Below are 21,757 nucleotides of genomic sequence, written 5' to 3'. Positions count from 1 at the left end.
TGGATATGGCAGCAGGTTAACAATTGTAGCTCACGCATCACGTGTAACGTAAAACACAAATTGCAGATTCTGATACCTTTGGGTATGTGCACTTACTAAAACAAATCATCAGAAATGTCAATTCACCCTATAAATAAAGTTGAAAAAAACGCGATGGAAAACAGTGAGTTAGTGAGTTTAGTTTTACGTCGCACTCAGCAATGTTCCATCTATGTGGCGCGGTCTGTCAATAATCAAGTCTGGATCAGACAATCCAGTGATCAACAGCATGAGCATTGATCTGCACAAGTGGGAACCAATGACCTGTGTCAACCAAGTCAGCGAGCCTGACCACCCGATCGCGTTGGTCGCCTCTTACGACAAGCATAGTCACCTTTTATGGCAAGCATTGGTTGCTGAAGCCTATTCTACCCCGGGACCTTCACGGGTCTCCAGCATCAGAGACATTAAAGATGATGTGTATCTGTGTGAAAAGTGTGGACAGACATGTAGTGATCTGTGTGTTCATGCTTACAAGCCATAAACAAAGATCCAGCTAGGTGTATCGGCAAATGAACTAGTGGCCAATGAGAAAGCCTTGTTACACTTGACTGCACACCCAGTTTCATTGACTGGGTTCGGTGTCACGGCTGCTTCGTTTCAAGGAGATAAACCCAAGTACAAAGTATTGCACTTTTGATTTGCGATTATACGCTTATAATTCTGTTTATTTGTTTTTTTCACTATCACCAAAGCATTTTATATATCATGAATAAGTGATAACTGTATTTTACTTGTTTGATGTTTTGGTGATGTTTGATGTGACCTTTAAAATAGTATTATTGATATTGTTACTGTTTTGTTGATCAATGATAAAACATCAGTTGTTACAGCAATGAAATAGCAAATCACACGATAACCCAGCCAGTGGCAAACTCAAAGATGTACCTTGATTGGTATCTTTACAACCGTATTTTGACTTGGGGATGGTGTGTCCATGGAGATACGCCAAAAATGAATAAATAAATAAATAAATTTCATCGTCAATTTTCATGCATTGAACACAGGAATTTGCATCTTATATAATCAGATTATAATAGATTATTTTCAGATGTGCACTGAGCAGTGAAATAAAGTGACATTCTCAAATCATAATCCCTGATCAGTGGCCATGAAGAAAAAACATTGAGCTCATGTAGTATTCTGAAAACTATGAATATGATGAATGTGTATGTGTTTCAGGTGCGTCTGCCAGCACCCTGCAGGACATCAAGGTACCGGAGAGCTGTGGCGGATACTGCTACAGAGGTGCTGAGGGTACAGGGCTCGAGAACTCACCTGTCAGAAACAGGTTCATATACTGGTCAGTAACTGAATACTCCCAAGCATGGGATACTTTATCCTGATTCAGTTGATATGATTCTATGATCAGTGATGGATATGTAAATTTGGGAAAACTTCTGGAAAAGCTTTCTGTGTGTTTCAGTTGTATCTATGAAACCGCAGCATATAACATGCATAATGTCTTAGGTACAAGCTGTTTTAGGTTCAGCCATGTATGTATACATACATCGCAAGACAGATGCAAGTGTTAAAGTTAAACCCAATTTCAACTCCCTTTCCTAGTAAGCTAACCTTTTGATTGGATAAAAAGTCAGCCTAGGGAGATGATATAATTGTCAGGCTGAGTGGCAGATGCATCCAGGTGGATGTAACAATTACCCAGGAGATTATTGAGGATGTCATGGCTCAAGAATCCTGCTGTTTGCAAATATCATGAATATGTTCAGACCAAAGTGTTGTGGCTCATGCTTAGATATGGTAAAGCACAGTTTGCCTGTTTGATATTCTCAGTTGAATGAAGTTGACTGAAACTGTATTTACTCTTTTTGGAACAAACATAGCACTACTGATTATATTCTTTATTTGCTGTTTCATGAGACAGGACATCATTACTTCATTCAAATATCTGACCATGACTGTCTGAAATGTTGCTTTGTTTGTAGGAGGGCCAACGATGACACACTGGAACTAGTGGAACAGTCACTGGACGTGAACCTGTCTGGCAACCATGTGCGCTATAGGTTCCAGGACACACCAATACTCAATGGCATCTCTGTCCATGAAGCCCGCAACAGCCTCGTCATCCTCGTCCCTACTGTGGCCAGTGTGCACAGACTCGTCTTTCCCCATCCCCTCAAACTTGACAAAAGGGTGAGTCACATTTTCTGTCATAGAGTCAATCCATTATCGTGTGTAATTTTACTTGTGGCACATTCATTTTATGCTATCCTGTCACTTGTTGCATGTATGTTGGTTACAAGTGTAGCAAAATGGAGAATCATTTGTATTGTTCACCAAAAACCTGCTGCTGTATGACAGTGATTCTTCAGTAATCGAGCCTGACCAGACAATCCAGTGACTGATATCTTGATAACTACTCAAGCAATTTGGATATGATGACATACATGAACAAAGTCAAAGACTGAGACTCCCATTTGTCGTCTCTTATGACAAGATCCAATTCTAATATGCATGTTCATGGAACTCACTGTATCGTACCATACAAGAGGGTACATGTATCTGTATTGCAATACATTGGATGCTGCTATGTTTGACAGCAGTGAACAAGGTTGACAGAGATTGTACATGTAGGTTCTATTTTTGAAACAGTAGAGGAAGTATTAGTGTGTTGAAGAAACTGCTTCAGTTACATTTGAACCAAACCATGATACAGCTTTTGACATGGCTTTTGACTTTCTAGGAAGCTAGATTTGCCACGGACACATCCCCACTGTCCATCTTCTACGATGCTACAGTCGCCACAGCAACAGATGCCAAGAACATGCACATGTTGAACCCTAGTGGCAGCATCACAGCCCATCTGCTCACTGCTGCCACTCATGTTACCAGCGATGGAGAGGCTCTCTTCATCCTCGCCACAGATGCAGGGGGGATAATTCAGGTCAAAATGCCAGCCTTAGGTGTTCAAGGTAAAGTAATCCAACTTATATAATGAGACACATTCTTGTCATCAATGCGTTTTAGATACTTTTGCAATGTTGTCAGCAGCCTGTGTCTGACAGGACACTAGGATGTACTTCCGAGTGTCCAATTTTGGACTGAGATCCAGAATTATCTGGTTTGTTTTAGCCAGTCTCAATCAAGACTGAGAGTGAATTGAGGTTGGTATGTGTGTGTGTGCTTCTTATTCACGGTATGATGACAGTAGTGAGTGACTGAGTTTAGTTTTACACCGCACTCCGCAATATTCCAGTTATATAATCGAGTCTGGACCAGACAGTCCATTGATCAACAGCATGAGCATCGATCTGTGCAATAGGGAACCAATGACGCGTGGCAACCAAGTCAGCGAGCCTAACCTCCTGATCCTGTTACTCGCCTCATACAACAAGCATAGTCGCCTTTTATGGGAAGCATGGGTTGCTGAAGGCCTATTCTACCTCGGACCGTCACAGGTCATGATGACAGTAAAACAAACTTTCATATTTCACATGAAAGGTAGTTTTGTCAAGTGAAACTGGATACCTTTAGCGGTGCAAGTAAAAATCAACAACATAAACATTCTGTTGGCTTAAGCAGTACAATGAAAGTGATATTCTCTCAAGGGTACAGTGGGTACAATACTATATCTGATCGGCTAAATGTGCACAATGACAAGGTAAGGCTTTTTACATACAGACTGTTTCAAAGATATAAAATACATTTGTCACATGAAATCTGCTGCTGCTTACTTATCTCTGTGTTAATGAATTCTTGAACACTGTCATGGAGGTAAACACTTTTTAAACGTTTCCATGTCAAGTGTGTCCACTAGCTTATATAGAAACAAGTTTGTGTTCTCGCCGTGTTTTATGAACGTGAAGGATACATTTGTCACTGAAATCCTGATACCACATCATTCTTCTTTTGATCTGTTAAATGAGCGAAAGGTGACAAGAAAATGATGTTCGTTTGTGAAACGACTTTTTTATTCGGGTGTCCCAAATTATGAGACACATCATCAGAGTTAGTCTGTCGATTTCATGTGGCTGTGTAAAATTTGGTTTTGTTGCAATTATTAGATTTTGTGTTAGTGAGCAATTCACGGTCTCAGATGGAATCAAACGGACTGTAGTGATGTGTAGTTCATTGCGATGCCTACAAACAGTGAATGGAGCTTGCATTAAATGGAAATGGCAATCATACTATCATAAGACCACACAAAGTTACGGAAATTGGTCATGCTTCCTGCAGTAAAATATTCATAAAGCTGATTTTTAATATTGTTGTTGAAAACCGGAAAGGGATGTTTGTATCCAGACTTTAATTTCTTTAAGTTACCAGTATGGTTTGGGAGTTTTAAACACTGCCTCATACCCATCCTATTAAGTGTTTTTTGATTGGCTGTGACATTGTTTGTTGTTCAGGTGTTGTTCAGCAGCATGAGCTGTCCCAGTCCTCTATGATGCAGAAGTTGTGGAACGGCCTAGTTCCTGTCCTCATCAGGTAATACAACAATCTCCTTCAAACTTCCTGAGTTCTATAAGCAGTGCTACATCCACTGTCCACAATATGCCAGTAGACTCCGCACCACATCAATGTTAACTGTTAGTCCTGCTTTGATTGACAAAATAATAGAGTCAGCTGAATCCTACACAGATTTCAGCAATGTTATAACAACCACATGTTGGGGACAACAGATGTGGGCTTCATATATTGTGCTTATGTGGGGAATCAAACCTAGGTCTTCAGTGTCACAAGCAGACACTTTAAACACCGAGCTATCAAATGTCAATTTTATCATGAAAATTACACTTTTGTAGAGGGGTGCAACAAGATGCTGGAACAGCCACTGGCATCGTCATCCATTCCATTCATGGCGAAGATTTCATCTTCTGCGTGTGTCGGGACCACAAACTGAGGATGTGGTCTGCTAAGGTAATGTTTGTGTATTGTTTCTTTCACCTCAGAGCATACCAAGTTCCCTGTGCTTTAATGAGTTTAAGTCCTAGATTTTCGAAGCTCTGTCAGCGCTAAGATAGTCGTGAGTGCTGTATGTTAACATTAACTTAGGACTATCTTAGCTCTAAGTGAGCTTTGAAAATCTATGCCCAGATAGCTAAAAATTTGCTTTGAAGAGTCACTCCCCTTACCAGTCAGGATGTGCTGACCATTCCCAAAATAAATAAGGATTGCGATTCTTGGTTTGTCACAGTACCTGTACTTGTGGTTTCACATTCAGTATTCAAAGATGTTCTCCATTAAGCTGACTCTCCCGATTTCTTAACCAGACAGCTGTATCAAAATTTCGTGTTTCAGCGAGACTACTGACATGTGTTTCGTGATTTAAGGACCCCCACAATGGTGTAGTGGTTAGGATGGCACCCCAGAGACTGGAAGGATGTGTGTACAATCCCCAAACACATCTTATAAAAAAATGTTCAACTATGGTACTTGTTAGTCCCCTGCATGACGCTAGGCATTAATGGGTACAACAAGGACTGGTTGGCTCAGAGTCAGTTTGGTGTGTGCAAGTGAGATATTCATGCTTAACTGCGGCAGCATGGTACCTCAATGAGCTCTCACTATAAAACCAGCTTAAGTCTTGGCTGTTATAGACAGACACACATATACCCACATGCACATAATGAGCCAGATATTCTTCAGAAATACACTAAACCCCATATCATTTCACTTCATGAGTTTAATTGAAACTTGAAACTGTAGTTTTAAAGAACATATTGATATTATATTTTATGTATTGATAGAGACAGTTGTATTTTGCAGACAAGAGAGTGCATACTTGCCTACAACCTGCTGGACTTCCTTTCGTCAAGGGACCAGTCCCTGCCACCAGTCACCAGCAGTAAGATAGTTATCTCCCCTTGATTAACAGACTCGGTCATGTTACTCGTCTTTTCACTAGTAGTAACCCTACATTGCTGTGTTCTCCCATTACTTACATATTACCAGCTTACAAATGTTTATAATGGCAATAGACAGCCTGAGTGTGACTTCATCCACTGATTTGAAAGCTGGGTCTTGTTTTCTTCCTCTTGAGCAAGTAAACAGTCCATATGTATTTACTGGTAGTTACAAAACATTTGGTGATATATGTCCCACGCTTTACATTTATTGACATAATAATTTTTACTGCAATTATGAGTGAGGAATTACACAGAGCCATCTCATGAAAGAGCATATGCCAAAAATGTTGTATAAAATGTCATACCTCAAGAAGAATCATGAAAGTTAACCCTTTCTCATGACATAAAGTTGTCTTATTGTGATGTCCTAAACAGAATGAACCCTGTCTGACATTGTAACACTACACAAGTATGAACATCCTTGATATCTATATCCTTGATTATCCTCTACCCAGGATGCATCTACCTCTTTTGCTGAATCCTCATTCTCACAGTAGTCAATCACCTAAGCTGCAGTTACTACTGCAGCTTTGTAGTGACAAAGATAGTGGTCACAGCTGTGAACGTTTGTTTACAGTGTGACTCAGATTTTGAGAAAGTCATACCGACAGATTGTCGGGTCCGAGAAATATTTGCAAGAACTGCTATCTCTTTTAGATGTCTTATGCATGATTTGTGTTTCCAAGTTTAATCAGTTAGATAATTTAGAGCGCGAAAGTGAGTTGTGATTGGTACTCTCAAGTTCCCAGCATAAGATACTTGATTTGATAAAAAGCCAGCCAAGGGAGGTAATAAAATTATCAAGCAGAGCCGTAGATGCATCAAGGGTATAGTTGAGATTTATCGGAAAGTGTACCCTGGGGATATCGAGGATTAGGCATGAACAATTTCAACTTACTTGCCATTGCAGCCTCCGGTCATGTGATAAAGAAGGTGATCAACCCCCAAAACAACTCCTTCCAGCTGTGTGTCCATCTTACTTTCCCTGACCAGAATCAGGTGTGTATGTTTATGTGGATCGGACGATCAGGTTAGAAATGGTTTTCAGCAACCATGCTTGTCGATGGGGGAGACTAACAGGGTCAGGTGGTCTGGCTTGCTGATTTGGTTGATGCTTGTCATTGTATCCCAGTTGCGTAGATCGATACTCTCGCTGTTGATCACTGGATTGTCTGATGCAAAGTTGATTATTTACAGATCACTGCCATATTGCAATATTGCTGAATGCAGTGTAAAACATGCCACTAAGGAATTGGCGTAATCTTCGACATGATGTTTAACCTCATTCCATCTTTCCCATTCCTTCTACATGTTACCACCTCCGTGGTGTAGTGGTTAGAGTGTCCATCAGAGAATTGAAGATCATGGGTTTGATCCCCGTATGTATCATATAGAAAGACGTGAAAATATGGACTTTGTTAGAACCTGCCTGCACTCAGCAATAATGCGTTCAACAATACTGGTTGGCTTGTAGTCAGTATAATGTATCTTATTGGGTTTCATGTTTAACTGTACCCATGAAGGTCTGGGGTAGAACAGGCCTTCAGCAACCCATGCTTGTTATATAAGGCAACTGTGCTTGTTATATAAGGCAACTATGCTTGTGATAAGAGGCAACTAACACAATTGGGTGGCCAGGCTAGCTGACTTGGTTTACAGATGTCATTGGTTTCCAGTTCCTATAATGTGGCTGGAATATTGCCATGTGCGTAAAACTAATCTCACTGTCACTCACTCATGCGTATCTGAGCTAGCACTATAAATCAACCTGTAGCTACTGCATGCAGCAACACATACGTATACATGCCATCATCAGTGTCCTTGTTAACGCAGAAACCTGCATTTTTTACACAAAGAAAGTAATAGAACTATGCAAAAAATATTTTGTATGCATGTTTTGCATGCATAGATTCTGATCTACGTAATTTTACAAAGTACCTTAAAACTGCAACATACAGACAAGCAATACACTTTAGCATGATTCAGGATTTTATTGAAAATTTCACGTGCATAAGATTTAGACTGCATATTCATAATTTTATTTCTACACACATTCGTGCAAAACCTGACGCGAACACTGCGTCATAAGGGCGAAATAATCTTCAGTGCAGTGTTAAACCCCATTTCACCTTAGCTCACCTGCTGTCTGTTACAGTTCTGCCTTGTGAAGCCAGTGTACAATGACAGCAGGTTTAACATCCAGCACCAGGCCACAGTGTTTGGACCCTTGGTAAGTCTGTAGTGTCGTGAAGATAGTGTCCAACTCTAGATGGCATGCCACCTTGACAATTCTGGAGAAGTCTTGTCATTTTTGATATTGTTATTATCATTTTTACATAAATTTGGAAAACAGTAAATTCAGAGAGAGCTCTTAATTCAAATGACTATAAAACAATTCATTAGTCGTCATGGTCATTTTATGTAATTGCAGTCAACATTGTTGAAACTGATTTCTACCCGGGGTCTCCTTTTTGCCCAGGGTACATTTTTTTGTAGTTGCAGTCAATATTGTTGATATTGATTTCTGCCAGGGGTGTCTTTGTAGTGAGACAAAATTGACCATTTTCCCATGGCGCACATTGTGAGAATGTTTTGTTCTGTATTATGAAGTTACCGTATATACCTGTGTATAATGCAACTCCACCTCTACACCCCTTCAGAATCCAGTATCAATCATATACCCTGTGTATATGAAGTTAGGTAACATATTCTTCTTCTCATTTTTGAATGGAAAAATAAAAACATTTACAGCTACTGGAAATGATTTTTTTAATCCTCTAAAATAATATGAATGTTTGCTGCAGGAAGATCTTGTAGACTATTGCGTGACGTCTGACAAACTCTACACTCTGTGGACCAGCCAATCAGGGGAGACAATTTCTCGGGTAGCAATCATTGCAGGGTAGGTGTTATGTTTTAAGATTTTTATAACTCCGCTAAACTGCTATTATGGTGAAAGCATTTCACTGGAACCTCAGACTTTGGTGGTTGTTGAAACTAATGATATAAATTGTTCAGGGCCGACAGTGACGACACAGAGTCGTGGGTGGAGGTGTTGCTGCAGCCCCAGGAGGTGGCCGATATCCTCATCCCTTCCTTCCGAGATCCCCGTGATGTTTACCTGGAGAGGATCTTCCACCCAGGCAGGTTCTCCAGTCAAGACCTGCTTAAGGCTCTCAATGTGAGTGTGGATGGGCAGCAATGTAATATTAAGGGTTCTGCTAAAAGATATTGGTCTGAGCTGTTCAAATTTCCATGTTTACTTTTTGTTTTGTTCAATACTTAGTTCACTGTACATTTTGTTAGCAAAGAACTTGAAAACATTGAGTCATGCAAGTCAGTTCCAGGGTGCCATTCCACTAACCAATCTTACCTAACATCTTATCTAACCAATCTTAGGCTGATTGTAGCCAGTCCTGATCTGACGATCTGATTCTAGCTAAGATTGAGAATGTTTCATGCAAGCAATAGAAAAATGCAAGAGTTCTCCCTTTGCATTGTCAAATAGACAATCAAAGTAGTTTTGGAACCATGTTTAAACGTAAAAATCCACCCTTCCTGAGAAAATCTGAGTCAGCACGGTTTCAGGGGCAGGTGTGTGTGTGTGTGTGTGTGTGTGTGTGTGTGTGTGTGTGTGTGTGTGTGTGTGTGTGTGTGTGTGTGTGTGTGTGTGTGTGTGTGTGTGTGTGTGTGTGTGTGTGTGTGTGTGTGTGTGTGTGTGTGTGTGTGTGTGTGTGTGTGTGTGTGTGTGTGTGTGTGTGTGAACACTGGTTATCATAAAATGTTCTTGTTGGTACTCTTAATTTCAAAGGGGCATACCATAACATGTTTGTGATTGATCTGTGGCATGTGGAAATACATTGCTGTACCTGCTACAACTACTCCTACAACAAACACTGGACATTACAGGTATACAGACGTTCCTTGGACACAGGATTGCAGGCTGAGAGTATTGTCAGCATGTCTAACCTGCGGGAGGAGGTTGTAAGTGCTGTGGAGTCGGAGGTAGGTGTTGATATTATGAATCCAAGAAAGCAATTTGTCTGCATTAAGAATGTTGGAGATTAATGGAACAATGTATGATGGTTGTGTTTTCTTTTCCCAGATCCGGAACTGTGCCCTGGATGTGGAGATGCAAGAGGAGGATTACTACCAGCTGCAGCTGGAACAGTGGAGCAAGTTCTACTCCTGCTGTATACAGTACCAGGAGGTGGGTGATGTGACAGATAGCATGCTTGTTAGTGGGCGGTATAACAGATAACATGCCTGGTGATGGGTGGTACAGCAGATAACATGCCAGGTGGTGGGTGGTACCACAGGTAACATGCCTGATGGTAGGTGTATAACAGATAACATAGCTTGTGGTGGTTGGTGTAACAGATAACACAACTGGAGATAGGTATTACGACAGATAACATGCCTGGTGGTTGGTGGTATAACATAACATGCCTGATGGTGATTAGTACAACAAATAACATATCAGGAGGTGGGTGGTGTGACAGATAACATGCCTTATGGTGAGCAATATAACAGATGGTATACCAGGAGGTGGGTGTTGTGACAGATAACATGCCTGATGGTGAGCAGTATAACAGATAACATTCCAACGTGTATATGTAATGTTCTTTTTTTATTGTCACAGGAGAATTATATATACTATGGTGGATTTCCAAAGATACTGACACAACTGTAAAGGCCTTGGAAGGGACAGTTGAAAAGCCTGGAAAAGGTTTTGTATTTTGGTGTTCCATATGATAATGGTGATATCAGTGATGTATGGCCATGTTTTTCCAGGTTGGTGCCAAAGTGAAGGGCTTGTTCTCGGACAGTGTCACCGGGCTTGTTTGCCTCATCAGGAAGGTAAGCAATGCAATGTTTTCTCCAGACTTGTTCTCTTGTCACCCGTAGTCTTTGCAAGAGGGAACTTACTGAATGGTCAGACTTAATGAATTTGTTGATGGCGTAGCATCAATATACCAAGAGTCCTTGGGTTATTTTGTCCAGAAAAGCTTGTTTACAGGCTTTCATCCAAATGACTGATGCGGCAGTAAACAACATGCATGCTTATATGTCTGCATTGTACTCCTCCCCATGTTATATTTCAGGGGTCAGTCAGTTACGTCCGGCCATGTGATAAACTAGAGGAACTCTACTACCTGCCACAGTCCCAGTTGTCGAATGCTGACCTGGAGGAGCTTCAGCTGCCCACAGATGGTAAGTCTCATACCAATTCCCTCATAATGTCCCTATGGTGTACAGAGATGCCAACCTCTACGATTTTATCGTTGTCACTATGAATTTTAACGTCAAACTACGCTAATACGATTCCACTAGAAATCCTACGAAATTTGAATAAAATGCATTAAAATTCAGATATATAGACAAAAACATATATTTTCAACGATGAAATATATTTTCGGACGTCATGTGCCTTCCATTTTTCATATTTAATGACATATTTGAACTGGAATGATTGCAAGTAACAAACGTAATTTTAGCAAAGCTGATTTCAATACCTTTGAGATTTGACACATTTAGTTCCTGCAGAAATAATTTAACCACGTGACTGTAAAATCATTCATTTTTTTCTCAGAATCCATCATGATTTTGTTTATTTAGTTGACTACGAATTTTATGGTCAAACTACTAATGTTGAACATTGAAACTACCATTTGCAACACTTTGGGGTTGGCATCTCTGTGTGTAGTTAAGTGGGAGTCTTGTCAGTTCATACCTAGTCATTTCAGTTTCTTATTCACATTTCTAGCAGTTTCTTCATAAGGATGGGAAGAGTAGGGTAGCTGTTAAAGCGTTTGCTTCTTATGTCAAAGTCCTGGGGTCAATTCCCCACGTGGGCACAATGTGTGAAGCCCATTTCTGGTGTCCCCTATTGTGATATTGCAGGAATATTGCTAAAAGCAGTGCAAAACTAAACACTCGCTCACTCTTCATAAGGATTAAGGTGATCAAAGTTTCTTCGGAGGACTAGTGTGTTTGATAAATGAACGAAATATTATCAATTTCTTTCAATGTTCTTGGGTGTTCAGGTTGAAACATTGTCAAGTTTAAATGTAGTCTTTAAGCAGAAGATTTTGAAGCTCGTGACCTACAATTACTGTGTTGAGAGCCTAAAAAATCTTAAAAACACTATTTCCAAACACGATGTAACATGATATATAAACCTGAAGTTTCTCACTATATATTAGGTCATCTCTTGTTTTCCCAGAATAACCGCATTTGAGTTTTTTGTTTCGGAGGGACAGGTTTTACTTTTTGCTAGAAAGACCTCTTCCCAGGTTTAACTTTTGGTTAGTAAGACCGCTTCCCAGGTTTAACCTTTCCAAAATTTATATGAACGTCAGCATTCAATTGATACATGAGTGTTTGAAATCAGTTGAAAAATATTGTTCACAATTAAACTCACAATAGAAATGCTTTCTAAAGCAGGATTGGAACCACGATTCTCACATCTGTTGGTAGATGCTCTACCGCACGGTCGCAAGGCAGACGATAGTTACTGTCATTAAATTGATTTTACGTGCACTTCTGTTATTGTCATATAGCTTCATTAAATGATGATCTACATTGTAATTACCCATCATTGACGGTACATGTGTTAGAGAAAACAACCTTAGAGTAAATGTGTGTGCAGACTGGAGTCTGGGGCAGGATGTGATGAAGCTGTGTGAGTGTGTGCGGGACATCAGCAGTGAGATGACAGAAGAGCTATCTACACAGTTCCACACTGAGGCCGGCATGTTTGAATCACCAGAAGATGTGGTGTCACCCATGGTTGATGCTCTCTTCTTCCCTCCAGGGTCAGTACCTCATGTGTTTAGTTCAGCATTTCTTCTGAATCATTGATGCTGCTTAGAGAAATAGCATAATACTGATAACATGATGAAAATATGTGTATGTAAGATACAGAGCACATTATTAGCTTCCTTAGTTTGTTGAAAAAGTATCCTTTCTTCTTAGATGCTGAAAGTTAGTTAGCTGACTGCTCCATTGCTTAATATATATGTCACACAGAACAATAAATCTGGATAGTGAAGGTTTTATTTGGGGCATGTGTCTTGTAGGGAACTTCCAGAATAAAGAATGAAATCTTGGAAATACTGTTGCCCAAATAATTTGACTTCATTGACCAGGTTTGCGTCCATCTTTCACAACCATATTCAGTTGTACATGTCCTCACTGACTTCACTCTGTCTAGAGGTGACTCCTTGCTGGCCACGGATGTGGGTGACCGTTTGGAGGAGATCCACAACCTGGTCTCGGCCCTGCGTGTCCTGCTCAAAATCCTTGACCTCAGCAACCAAGAGGAGGACTTCATGTTGGATGACTCTGGTGGGTGTCTGATGGATGCTGCAGTGTCTGATGGATGGTAGCAGTGTCTGATTGATGGTAACAGTGTCTGATGGATGGTTGTGATGTCAGATGGATGACTATGATGGTTGTGATGTCTGATGAAAGATTGCAGTGTCTGATTGATGACTGGAGTGTCTGATGGGAGGTTGTAGTGTCTGATTGATGACAAGAGAGTCTGATGGGAGGTTGTAGTGTCTGATTGATGACAAGAGAGTCTGATGGGAGGTTGTAGTGTCTGATTGATGACTGGAGTGTCTGATGGGAGGTTGCAGTGTCTGATTGATGACTGGAGTGTCTGATCGGAGGTTGTAGTGTCTGATTGATGACCGGAGTGTTGTTTGGATGATTGTCATGTCTCATGGAAGGTGGCAGTCTTACGTATATTTGCAGTTTCTGATGGTAAGGCACAACTAGTCTCTCAATCTGTAGTTTTCCAGATGGATAATTATGATTATAGTGCCAAACTGTCACAGAGCACTGCAATATAGATCACATGTGAATCCGTCTTTCTCTTGCACCTGTAGATGCATCCCGCCAGCTGAGCTGCAGCCAGCTGTTCACTAGCTCCTCATCCTCCACTATCCTTGCTGTGTGCCTGGAGCAAATGTGTACAACCCGGCTGTCATTCTGCCGAGACCTCCTGGTGCTGCAGGTGGCCGCCATCAAACTTGGAGACCAGGTAAAACACACCAATGTTGCTCATGTCCTGGTCAGTGACCTGTGGTACCCGTGAAGATCTGGGTTAAAATTGCTCTTCATTAACCCATGATTGTTGCAAGAGGCCACTAACAGGATTGTATTGTCAGGCTCACTGACTTGGTTGGCACATGTCATCAGTTTCCGGTTGCACAGAATAATGCTCATGCTGTTGATCACAGGATTGTCTGATTATTAGACTTGATTATTTAGTGACTGCTACCCCACAGCTGGAATGTTGCTGGGTGCAGCGTAAAAGTGAACCCACACACTCGCTCACTGACCCGGGGGAGGCGTCACCCAGATACTTCATCAGGATATCGGTGACCAAGTTCTATTCTCACAGAACATGTCACTGCTTGTTTGTCTGTTTGTTTGTTCGCCAAACATTTTGGTTACCGCAGTCTTTCATAAGTGTTTAGAAGTTGGCCTGTTGAGTTTGCTAGCCTGTACTGAGATGATTTTTTTTTCATCAGAATTTACTTTGTCTCATTATCAGTTGCTTTGATAATAGTTTTGATGTGAGCCCTATTTAAAACACTCAAAGTTTTGGATATCGTTTCTTCAGCACGGACTGCGACCAGAGGTGGCCTCTGTCGTACGTGAAGACCTCATCCCACTCACAGCATCACTCATACAGAGTTATCTCCTCCTTGTATGGGCTTCACAGTCAGTTGTCATTGGCAACCAAAATACTGCCCTGTGAGTGTTTGATTTTTTGGTATCATTTGTTGATTCACACCCCTGAATGTGAAACAGGGTCCCAGTTTGCTATTTCGTGATATATTTTGGTTCTGGTGCCCATACTTTGGAACTTGGTATATTGCTTGTTACTTTCGTCAGACATCAAGGGGCATTGCTCATAATATCAATCACATGATTATATGTCCTCTTGATTATTTATACAAGGCCTTTATGTAAAACACTCACACTCTCACAGAGCAGAGTAAAGTCAAATGTTTTCATGCCAGTAAAGTTTCACATTCCAGTAAAGTTAGACATGCCAGTAAAGTTTAAAATTTACATAACCTATCTGATGTCAATTATCATGTTTTGTTCTCACTGTGCTTCTGAATGATATGATGTCCTATATGAATGATATGACTGTACCAATGCAAAAATGAAGTGGGAAAAAAAAAGTTTTACAAACCAGTAACATTAAGGTTTCACATGCCAGTAGACCCATGAAGGTTTCGGGTAGAATAGGCCCATGCTTGCCATAAAAGGTGACCAAAATAAAGGTGTCTCACGAGGCAACTTATGGGATCGGAACTCGCTGGCTTGGTTGGGTCATTTCATCGGTTCCCAATTGCACAGATCGATGCTCATGCTGTTGACCACTGGATTGTCTGGTCCAGACTTGATTAGTTACAGACTGCCACCATATAGCTGGAATATTTCTGAGTGTGGCCTGAAACTATACTCACACACATAACTTTACACATGCCAGTAAGGTTTTACATGCCAGCAAGGTTTCACACGTAGATTGGGTTTCACATGCCAGTTAGGTTTTACATGCAGTAACATTTCACCTGCCAGTTGGGTTTTACGTGCCAGTGAGGTTTAACCTACCAGTATGGTTATATGTACCGATACAGTTTTACATGTTAGTAAGGTCTTACATGCCAGTAAAGTTTCACATGCCAATAAGGTTTTACGTACCAGTTTGGTTTTACATGCTGATTTGACTTCTTCATTGAAATGACATCTCAGTGACTGACCATCTTGTTTGTTCCAGGGAGTTCAATGTCAGACAGTTAGCAGCACTGGAAATCTCTGATACAACAAATGTAACATCGTCAAAATCAAGTAAGAGTCAGAAAAGTAGCATCATCAAAGTCAATTTAGTGTCGAAACATAACATCGTCAAAGTCAAGTAAGTGATGGAAATGTAACTCTGTCAAAGTCAAGTAGATGTCAAAACATAACATCAAGTAAGTGGTGGAAACATAACATCGCCATAGTCAAGTAAGTGAGGGAAACGTAATATCATCAGGTTCTAGTAAGTGTCAAAAACACAACACTGTCAGTGTCAAGTAAGTGACGGAAACATAACATTATCAAATTCAAATAAATGTTGGCAACACACTATTATGAAAACCAAGTATCAGAAGCAGTTAACTGCTAGAAGCTGAGATAGGTACTAGTTTATCCAAAAGCTGTATAATTTGAGATATAATTTGTTGGCCAATACATGATATGCTGCTACAACGAACTAACACTGCAAATATTGGGAAGTCAGCAGGATAATTAAAACCGACACTCTGACTCTTGTTCAGTACGCCTTTCTCTTGTGATGTTCCTGTTGTGACAGTACTGAAGGATACTGTCTCAAAGAACATTCGGCAGGATTGCCAGGCATTTTGTTAGCCTCCTCTGTTAGCAAGGTACATGGGGATTAATGAAGCAACAGCATGCCATGCTACAGTTCAGTACGTATCGTGGTATACAGTTCTCAGTTGTTACGATTTAGTTTAGATCATTAACATTATTATTTGTTGGGATAAGTGTTATTATGGAAATGCACTGTTGGTTCAGTTAAAGTTCTGAGAAGAAATCTGTGAATTGGGACTCAAACGAAAGTGCCTGTACACAATCTCATTCATCCAATCGAATTACCACAAGTTGTTGACAATAGAGGCACAGAAATGTTTAGTTGTACATTTTTTGTAAATTACTGTTCTTTAAATATTGAATACACCTGATGTACGTTGTAGGTTTATCATACAATGAAGTCTCCTTTTCAGCCCCAACACATATTGGAGTTTTCTGGGAACAAACATTTCAGTGGTATAAAAAAACCAAAAAGATCAGCTTTCACTTTCCTCTAAAAAAAATTACACTACAATCTCAGTGTTGCACTGGAACAATAAAGTCAGAAGCCAAACATGGAACGTATTCTGTAAATTTGTTTTCCACAGTTTGCAAAGTATGTTACCGTGTTTCAGACTTGCCGAGTGTCACCCTTGCTGAGCTGTTCATCCAAGGCATGGGCGGGGCCCAGGGACGCTCCATGCTGGCTCAAATTCCCAGTATCGACTATCGGAGCAAAGCTGTCTGGGCTCAGCACCTTGTCCCTCTTGTCAGAACACTTGCAAAGATCATGTATCCTTTACTTAACCATTTCTTATAAACTTTGATTCTTTTCTGGCAAAATTGATTAAATTTCTTTCTAGTTTGTTCAGTTTGCCAGTGGGAAGACATTTACCAGGGCCAAGGAAGTGGGGGGCACCCTGTCAAGATATTCTGATCGATAATCAAGATCTGTAATGTAGCCCTTGAATAACTCTCATTAAATCAAGATTTGTATAGTAATGAAACAAGGCTTAACTTGCAAAGTGCTTCAAATCCCTATTGTGCAAGCTCCTTAAAACAAAAAAATATCTAAAAGTACAACTAGTCACAATTTACTGATACATTTCCTTAGCTGAATACAAGATGGCCTATGTGTGACAACTTCCTGTTCCCAGAATTCCTTGTAGGATCATGTCAGTATCTTCACCTACAGGAATATGTCCGTCTGCTGAGCAGCTGGTGTGAGTGGAATGTGGCATCCAGACGCTTCCTGCTTGGTCTCTGTTACCTGCATTTTGAGTAAGTTTACTCAACTTCATGAGCTATCTTGTGCTGGATCGGAAAGGATGGATTTCATTCAAGATCTATCTGCTTCAGAAAAGTGAATCAGGATCGTGTCCTGGTTGGCCTTGTAATCATGTGCCGCCATTTTCTGAGTTGCATCCCGTAAGCCATAATCCTCTGATGATGTGTTCGTGTCTAGGTTATGATGCTCGTGCTGTTGATCACTGGATTGTCTGGTCCAGACTTGATTTTTTTATAAACAGCAGGCACATAAAGCGCGAATGTTACTGAGGGTGGCATACAACTACTCACTCTTTACTCACTCACTCACTCACTCACTCACTCACTCACTCACTCACTCACTCACTCACTCACTCAGGAAGATGGGGTAGCCTAGTGGTTAATGCGTTCACTTGTCATGCTGAGGATCTGGGTTCAATTCCCCACATGGGCACAATGTGTGAAACCCATTTCTGGAGCATCATACTGTGACATTGCTGGAATATTTTTAAAATGGGCAGAAGACTCACTCACTCACTCCTTTACTCACACACCTACTTACTCACTCACTCTCCCCACTTCTTGCTTGCCATCTTATACCGCTGTATTGCACTGTCCTATCCAGAGTTCCATGCAACCAGCAAAGTACCTCTGCCACATCCTCAGATCTTACACAGTCCATTCAATATTATGTACATACATTTTGACACTTTTATTTTTTTTTAACTCTTTTATTGTAGTCATCTAATGTAATATCATTGATAAAATTGTTTAGTTTCACTGCAAAAAACAATAAAACATGTAACACTATTTCGATCTGCATAGCAATCCTTTGTTTACATGGGTTTGTACAGCTTCATGTGCCGTCAACGAAGCTGAAGGAAGGCAAATGATGCAGCCCATTTGTACTTAAATAGGTATTTCATAAACCTTACTATTGCATTTGTAGAAAAATATTTATGTTACAATGTAAAATATTAAGAAGAGCGCCAAAAAGTTTGCATTAAGCCAGTCTCTGCTTATATTACGAACTTGCATGTTTGTTTATAATCAAGAGAACAGTCTGGTCACATGATATACAAATTAGACTGTGGCAGTGATCTTATGCACTGAGCTTACTCCTCCTTCCAGTGAGCCCCAGAAAGCAGCCCAGTGTTTCACGCAGGCTGGCAGCGGGGTGGGTAATGAGACGTTCCTTAGTCAGAAACTACTGCAGACAGACGAGGATGAATTTCACAAGATGGAGGTCCTATACTATCTCAAGGTCAGTGAGGAATGGACACTAATGGTCTTATTCCTGAAACTTTTAAACTTGGAACCATTACAAAACCTTTGAAACAGCTGAAGTTGAAGTGAAATGATCTCTAAATCATCAAATGCTAAAAATCTTTTGAAAGCATATACCGTCCTTCTTCATTCTGATTTAACACTAATATACTCATTGAAATGAATAAGGGAAGTCAGGAAAGGCAAGTGTTCCCTTATTCTGTACCAGGTTTCTTCACAAGGTATGTATTCCATGGTGGTGGAAATTCTAGGAATGAATAAAGAAACGTGTAATTTCATATGTTCCTTTGTTTGTTTCCACGAGTATATGTCATCAATTCTAAATTAAATAGAAAGTTATTCTGAAATATATTATGAATAAATACATGATCACAGTTACATTTTCCTAAATGCTAGGATCTTGTGCTATTTGGTTTGAGTCCTTGATTATCTTAATTTAGTAGCATATCCATGCTTGTTAATTTTGCAAATGTCCACGAATCAGCTCTTCTTTCACTTTGAAGTAAGACTGTGGTATAACCACTTTTTCAAAGAGGCATACATCTGTTTCAGTTAATGCCTTCTTATTAGCGTATTACTACCATTATCGATATGTGATAATTATTTAGTGCACATATCCAGGCAGTACATTCTGAAGGCACTGGTATATTTTCCCCTGATCACTGGATATATCAATCTCAATGGCACAACCTTAGTTCCCAGGGAGCATACCCCTCTGGCAGTCACTAGGCACACCAAGTTATTGTAAATGCCTTGAAATGAAATTGTTTTGAAAATGTGTTTGATGTGATGTATATTTACAAGACCAGCTATTTGTTGGGTGCAGGTGATCCGTCAGTTTGAGGAGTTCAACCTCCCCGAAATGGTAATCCATCTTGCAAAGACAGCGATCGGAGCAGCCAGTGAGGATGATGAAAATCTGGTAAGTTATGAACACAGGTTGCTAGGGGAGACTGTTGAGGGGGAAACAACTAATGAGATAATGACAGTCTGTTGCTATATACTATCTCAATAGCAATGTTTTATTGTGACCAACTTATGCAATTCTTTTCTCCTTGAAGTGTCGCGTTTGAAGTCATTTCACACATGGATGTGTTGTTTATATGGAATAGAAACAAGCTGAAGTAGTTTCAGTCTCCTTCAATAACTGACACGACACTTGAAACATAGATCAAGTTTGTTTAAGATACTGGGTGGATAACTGTAAATAAAAGTGAACAAATCTGGTTCTTCGTTTATTTTACGCTGCACATTTATCAGTGGAAGACAGTCACTAAGCTATCAATAGTAACACGTACTATTGATGGATCGATAGCTTTTTACCTCAGACTCAGCATTTGCAATCCATCAGTAGGTTGAAGCATCATTACTGCACTATGGGCTGTACACACAAGTTGATTCTAAACTTGCCGTTGTAAATAGGAAGCATTTCAACCTGGCAGCTTCCATCTTCTCACCCTCCGTAACCCCATCCCTTACAATATTCCTACCATCAGTACTTGATTAGAGCTTCTAACATTTTATTCCAAAGCTGCACTGTTATTGTTGGATCATTGTGCTGATAACAAGCAAGAGTAGAACATACATTTGTTATTGTGTCATGCTGTCCACAGAAGGTTCAGTATCAACTTTCCCAGCTCTAGGAGTAGCCTAGTGGTAAAAGTGTTTTCTCATGCCCACATGGATTAAGTGTTTGAAGCCAACTTCTGGTGTTCCTTGTTGTGGCACAATTCCTTAATTGTGAAGTTAAGCATTGACTTTGTATACTATAGGTTTAAGTTCAGGTAACCATTGTAACTGGACATTTTATCTCCAGGCAACTTTATGGTCCAAAGTGTTCAAGTATCACCTGGAACTAGGTCACAACGAGGATGCCTATGAGGCCATGATAGCCAACCCGGAACCATCCAGGTGAGAGATGGACTGCTAGCTTGGTGACAGTCATGACAGGCCGAGTACATGCAGGAACCATTGTGGTGAACTACCAGTTCACTTGCCACGATACAAGTACTTGAAATTCAGTAGCTTCAGTAACCATAAGCGGCAGTGGGATAGTCTGGTGGTTACAGCATTCGCTCGTCATGCTGAAGACCCGGGTTCCATTCCCCACATGGGTACAGTGTGCAAATCCCTTTTGTGTGATATTGCTGGAATATTGCTACAAGTCATGTAAAACTAAACTACTCACTCACATCTGAAACTATAGGTCAGTTCTAACTCAGATCTTCATGGGTCCAGTGGTGGTGGGTGTGGTGGTGGGTGTGGTGATGATGATGATGATGATGATGATGATGATGATCTCAGGCCATCAGTCAACAATATTTGGTACATTTGACAGACGAAAGGACTGTTTGCGGCAGCTGTTGGTTGTCCTGTGTGAGAGAGGGGATCTACAGGCCCTCGTTGAGTTCCCCTACATCGACCTACAGGATGAGGTAGGTCAGGGCGGGTACTAAGATGCTAATTGCTCCGAAGCTCAGGCTCATTCAGCTCAGTGGATCATAAGATCCACTAACATGTGCAAGAAATGCAGAGAATGTATCTCCTGATTTATGTGTGTTCACAGGTGGTGAATATCCTTGAGAGCAGAGCTAGGTCCGTTGACCTCGCCACTCACAACTACTACAACCTGCTCTACTCTTTCCACATCTACAGGAACAATTTCAGGAAAGGTATTGCACTATTGCAGAAGCTCTGACATGCTCCTTTGGTCAGAACTGGTTTGACTTGGTGGATAACCTGCTATTTGTGTATGTGTCTGTGGCTATGTGATTTTGTTATTGAATGAATTTTTCCTTATTCAGATTCATGTTGTTATGCTTATCTCCTCCCTCTATGCGAAGATAGTGGAACATTTGAAATCCGTGGAAGTTCCCTTCTAATTGAAGCAGACGTACAGTACACTCTCTCAGTGG

General features: G+C 40.5%; 1 protein-coding gene across 2 annotated transcripts in view; it reads left to right on the top strand.

The window, feature by feature from the left end:
• Window positions 1-21,757, top strand: part of LOC137262258 (nuclear pore complex protein Nup160-like) — a 36,788-nt gene that overhangs the window by 4,107 nt on the left and 10,924 nt on the right. Inside the window, exons 2-27 of one of the 2 annotated variants that reach the window (XM_067800065.1) lie at window positions 1,222-1,342; window positions 1,986-2,193; window positions 2,744-2,972; window positions 4,410-4,488; window positions 4,806-4,920; window positions 5,770-5,848; window positions 6,820-6,908; window positions 8,065-8,139; window positions 8,714-8,811; window positions 8,928-9,090; window positions 9,819-9,914; window positions 10,015-10,119; window positions 10,704-10,769; window positions 11,015-11,123; window positions 12,562-12,727; window positions 13,126-13,259; window positions 13,805-13,959; window positions 14,545-14,678; window positions 15,715-15,785; window positions 16,925-17,081; window positions 17,415-17,570; window positions 18,687-18,819; window positions 19,669-19,764; window positions 20,659-20,753; window positions 21,181-21,277; window positions 21,409-21,514. In XM_067800065.1, coding sequence (XP_067656166.1) covers window positions 1,222-1,342; window positions 1,986-2,193; window positions 2,744-2,972; window positions 4,410-4,488; window positions 4,806-4,920; window positions 5,770-5,848; window positions 6,820-6,908; window positions 8,065-8,139; window positions 8,714-8,811; window positions 8,928-9,090; window positions 9,819-9,914; window positions 10,015-10,119; window positions 10,704-10,769; window positions 11,015-11,123; window positions 12,562-12,727; window positions 13,126-13,259; window positions 13,805-13,959; window positions 14,545-14,678; window positions 15,715-15,785; window positions 16,925-17,081; window positions 17,415-17,570; window positions 18,687-18,819; window positions 19,669-19,764; window positions 20,659-20,753; window positions 21,181-21,277; window positions 21,409-21,514 — 3,132 coding nt within the window. Of the gene's footprint in view, window positions 1-1,221; window positions 1,343-1,985; window positions 2,194-2,743; window positions 2,973-4,409; window positions 4,489-4,805; window positions 4,921-5,769; window positions 5,849-6,819; window positions 6,909-8,064; window positions 8,140-8,713; window positions 8,812-8,927; window positions 9,091-9,818; window positions 9,915-10,014; window positions 10,120-10,703; window positions 10,770-11,014; window positions 11,124-12,561; window positions 12,728-13,125; window positions 13,260-13,798; window positions 13,960-14,544; window positions 14,679-15,714; window positions 15,786-16,924; window positions 17,082-17,414; window positions 17,571-18,686; window positions 18,820-19,668; window positions 19,765-20,658; window positions 20,754-21,180; window positions 21,278-21,408; window positions 21,515-21,757 lie in introns of both variants that reach the window. The other variant, XM_067800064.1, reaches the window with a different exon arrangement.

This window comes from Haliotis asinina, chromosome 14, assembly GCF_037392515.1.
Source record: "Haliotis asinina isolate JCU_RB_2024 chromosome 14, JCU_Hal_asi_v2, whole genome shotgun sequence".
NCBI lineage: Eukaryota > Metazoa > Mollusca > Gastropoda > Lepetellida > Haliotidae > Haliotis > Haliotis asinina.
Note: the sequence above shows the minus strand (reverse complement) of the source record. Positions and strands in the feature narration are given on the sequence as shown.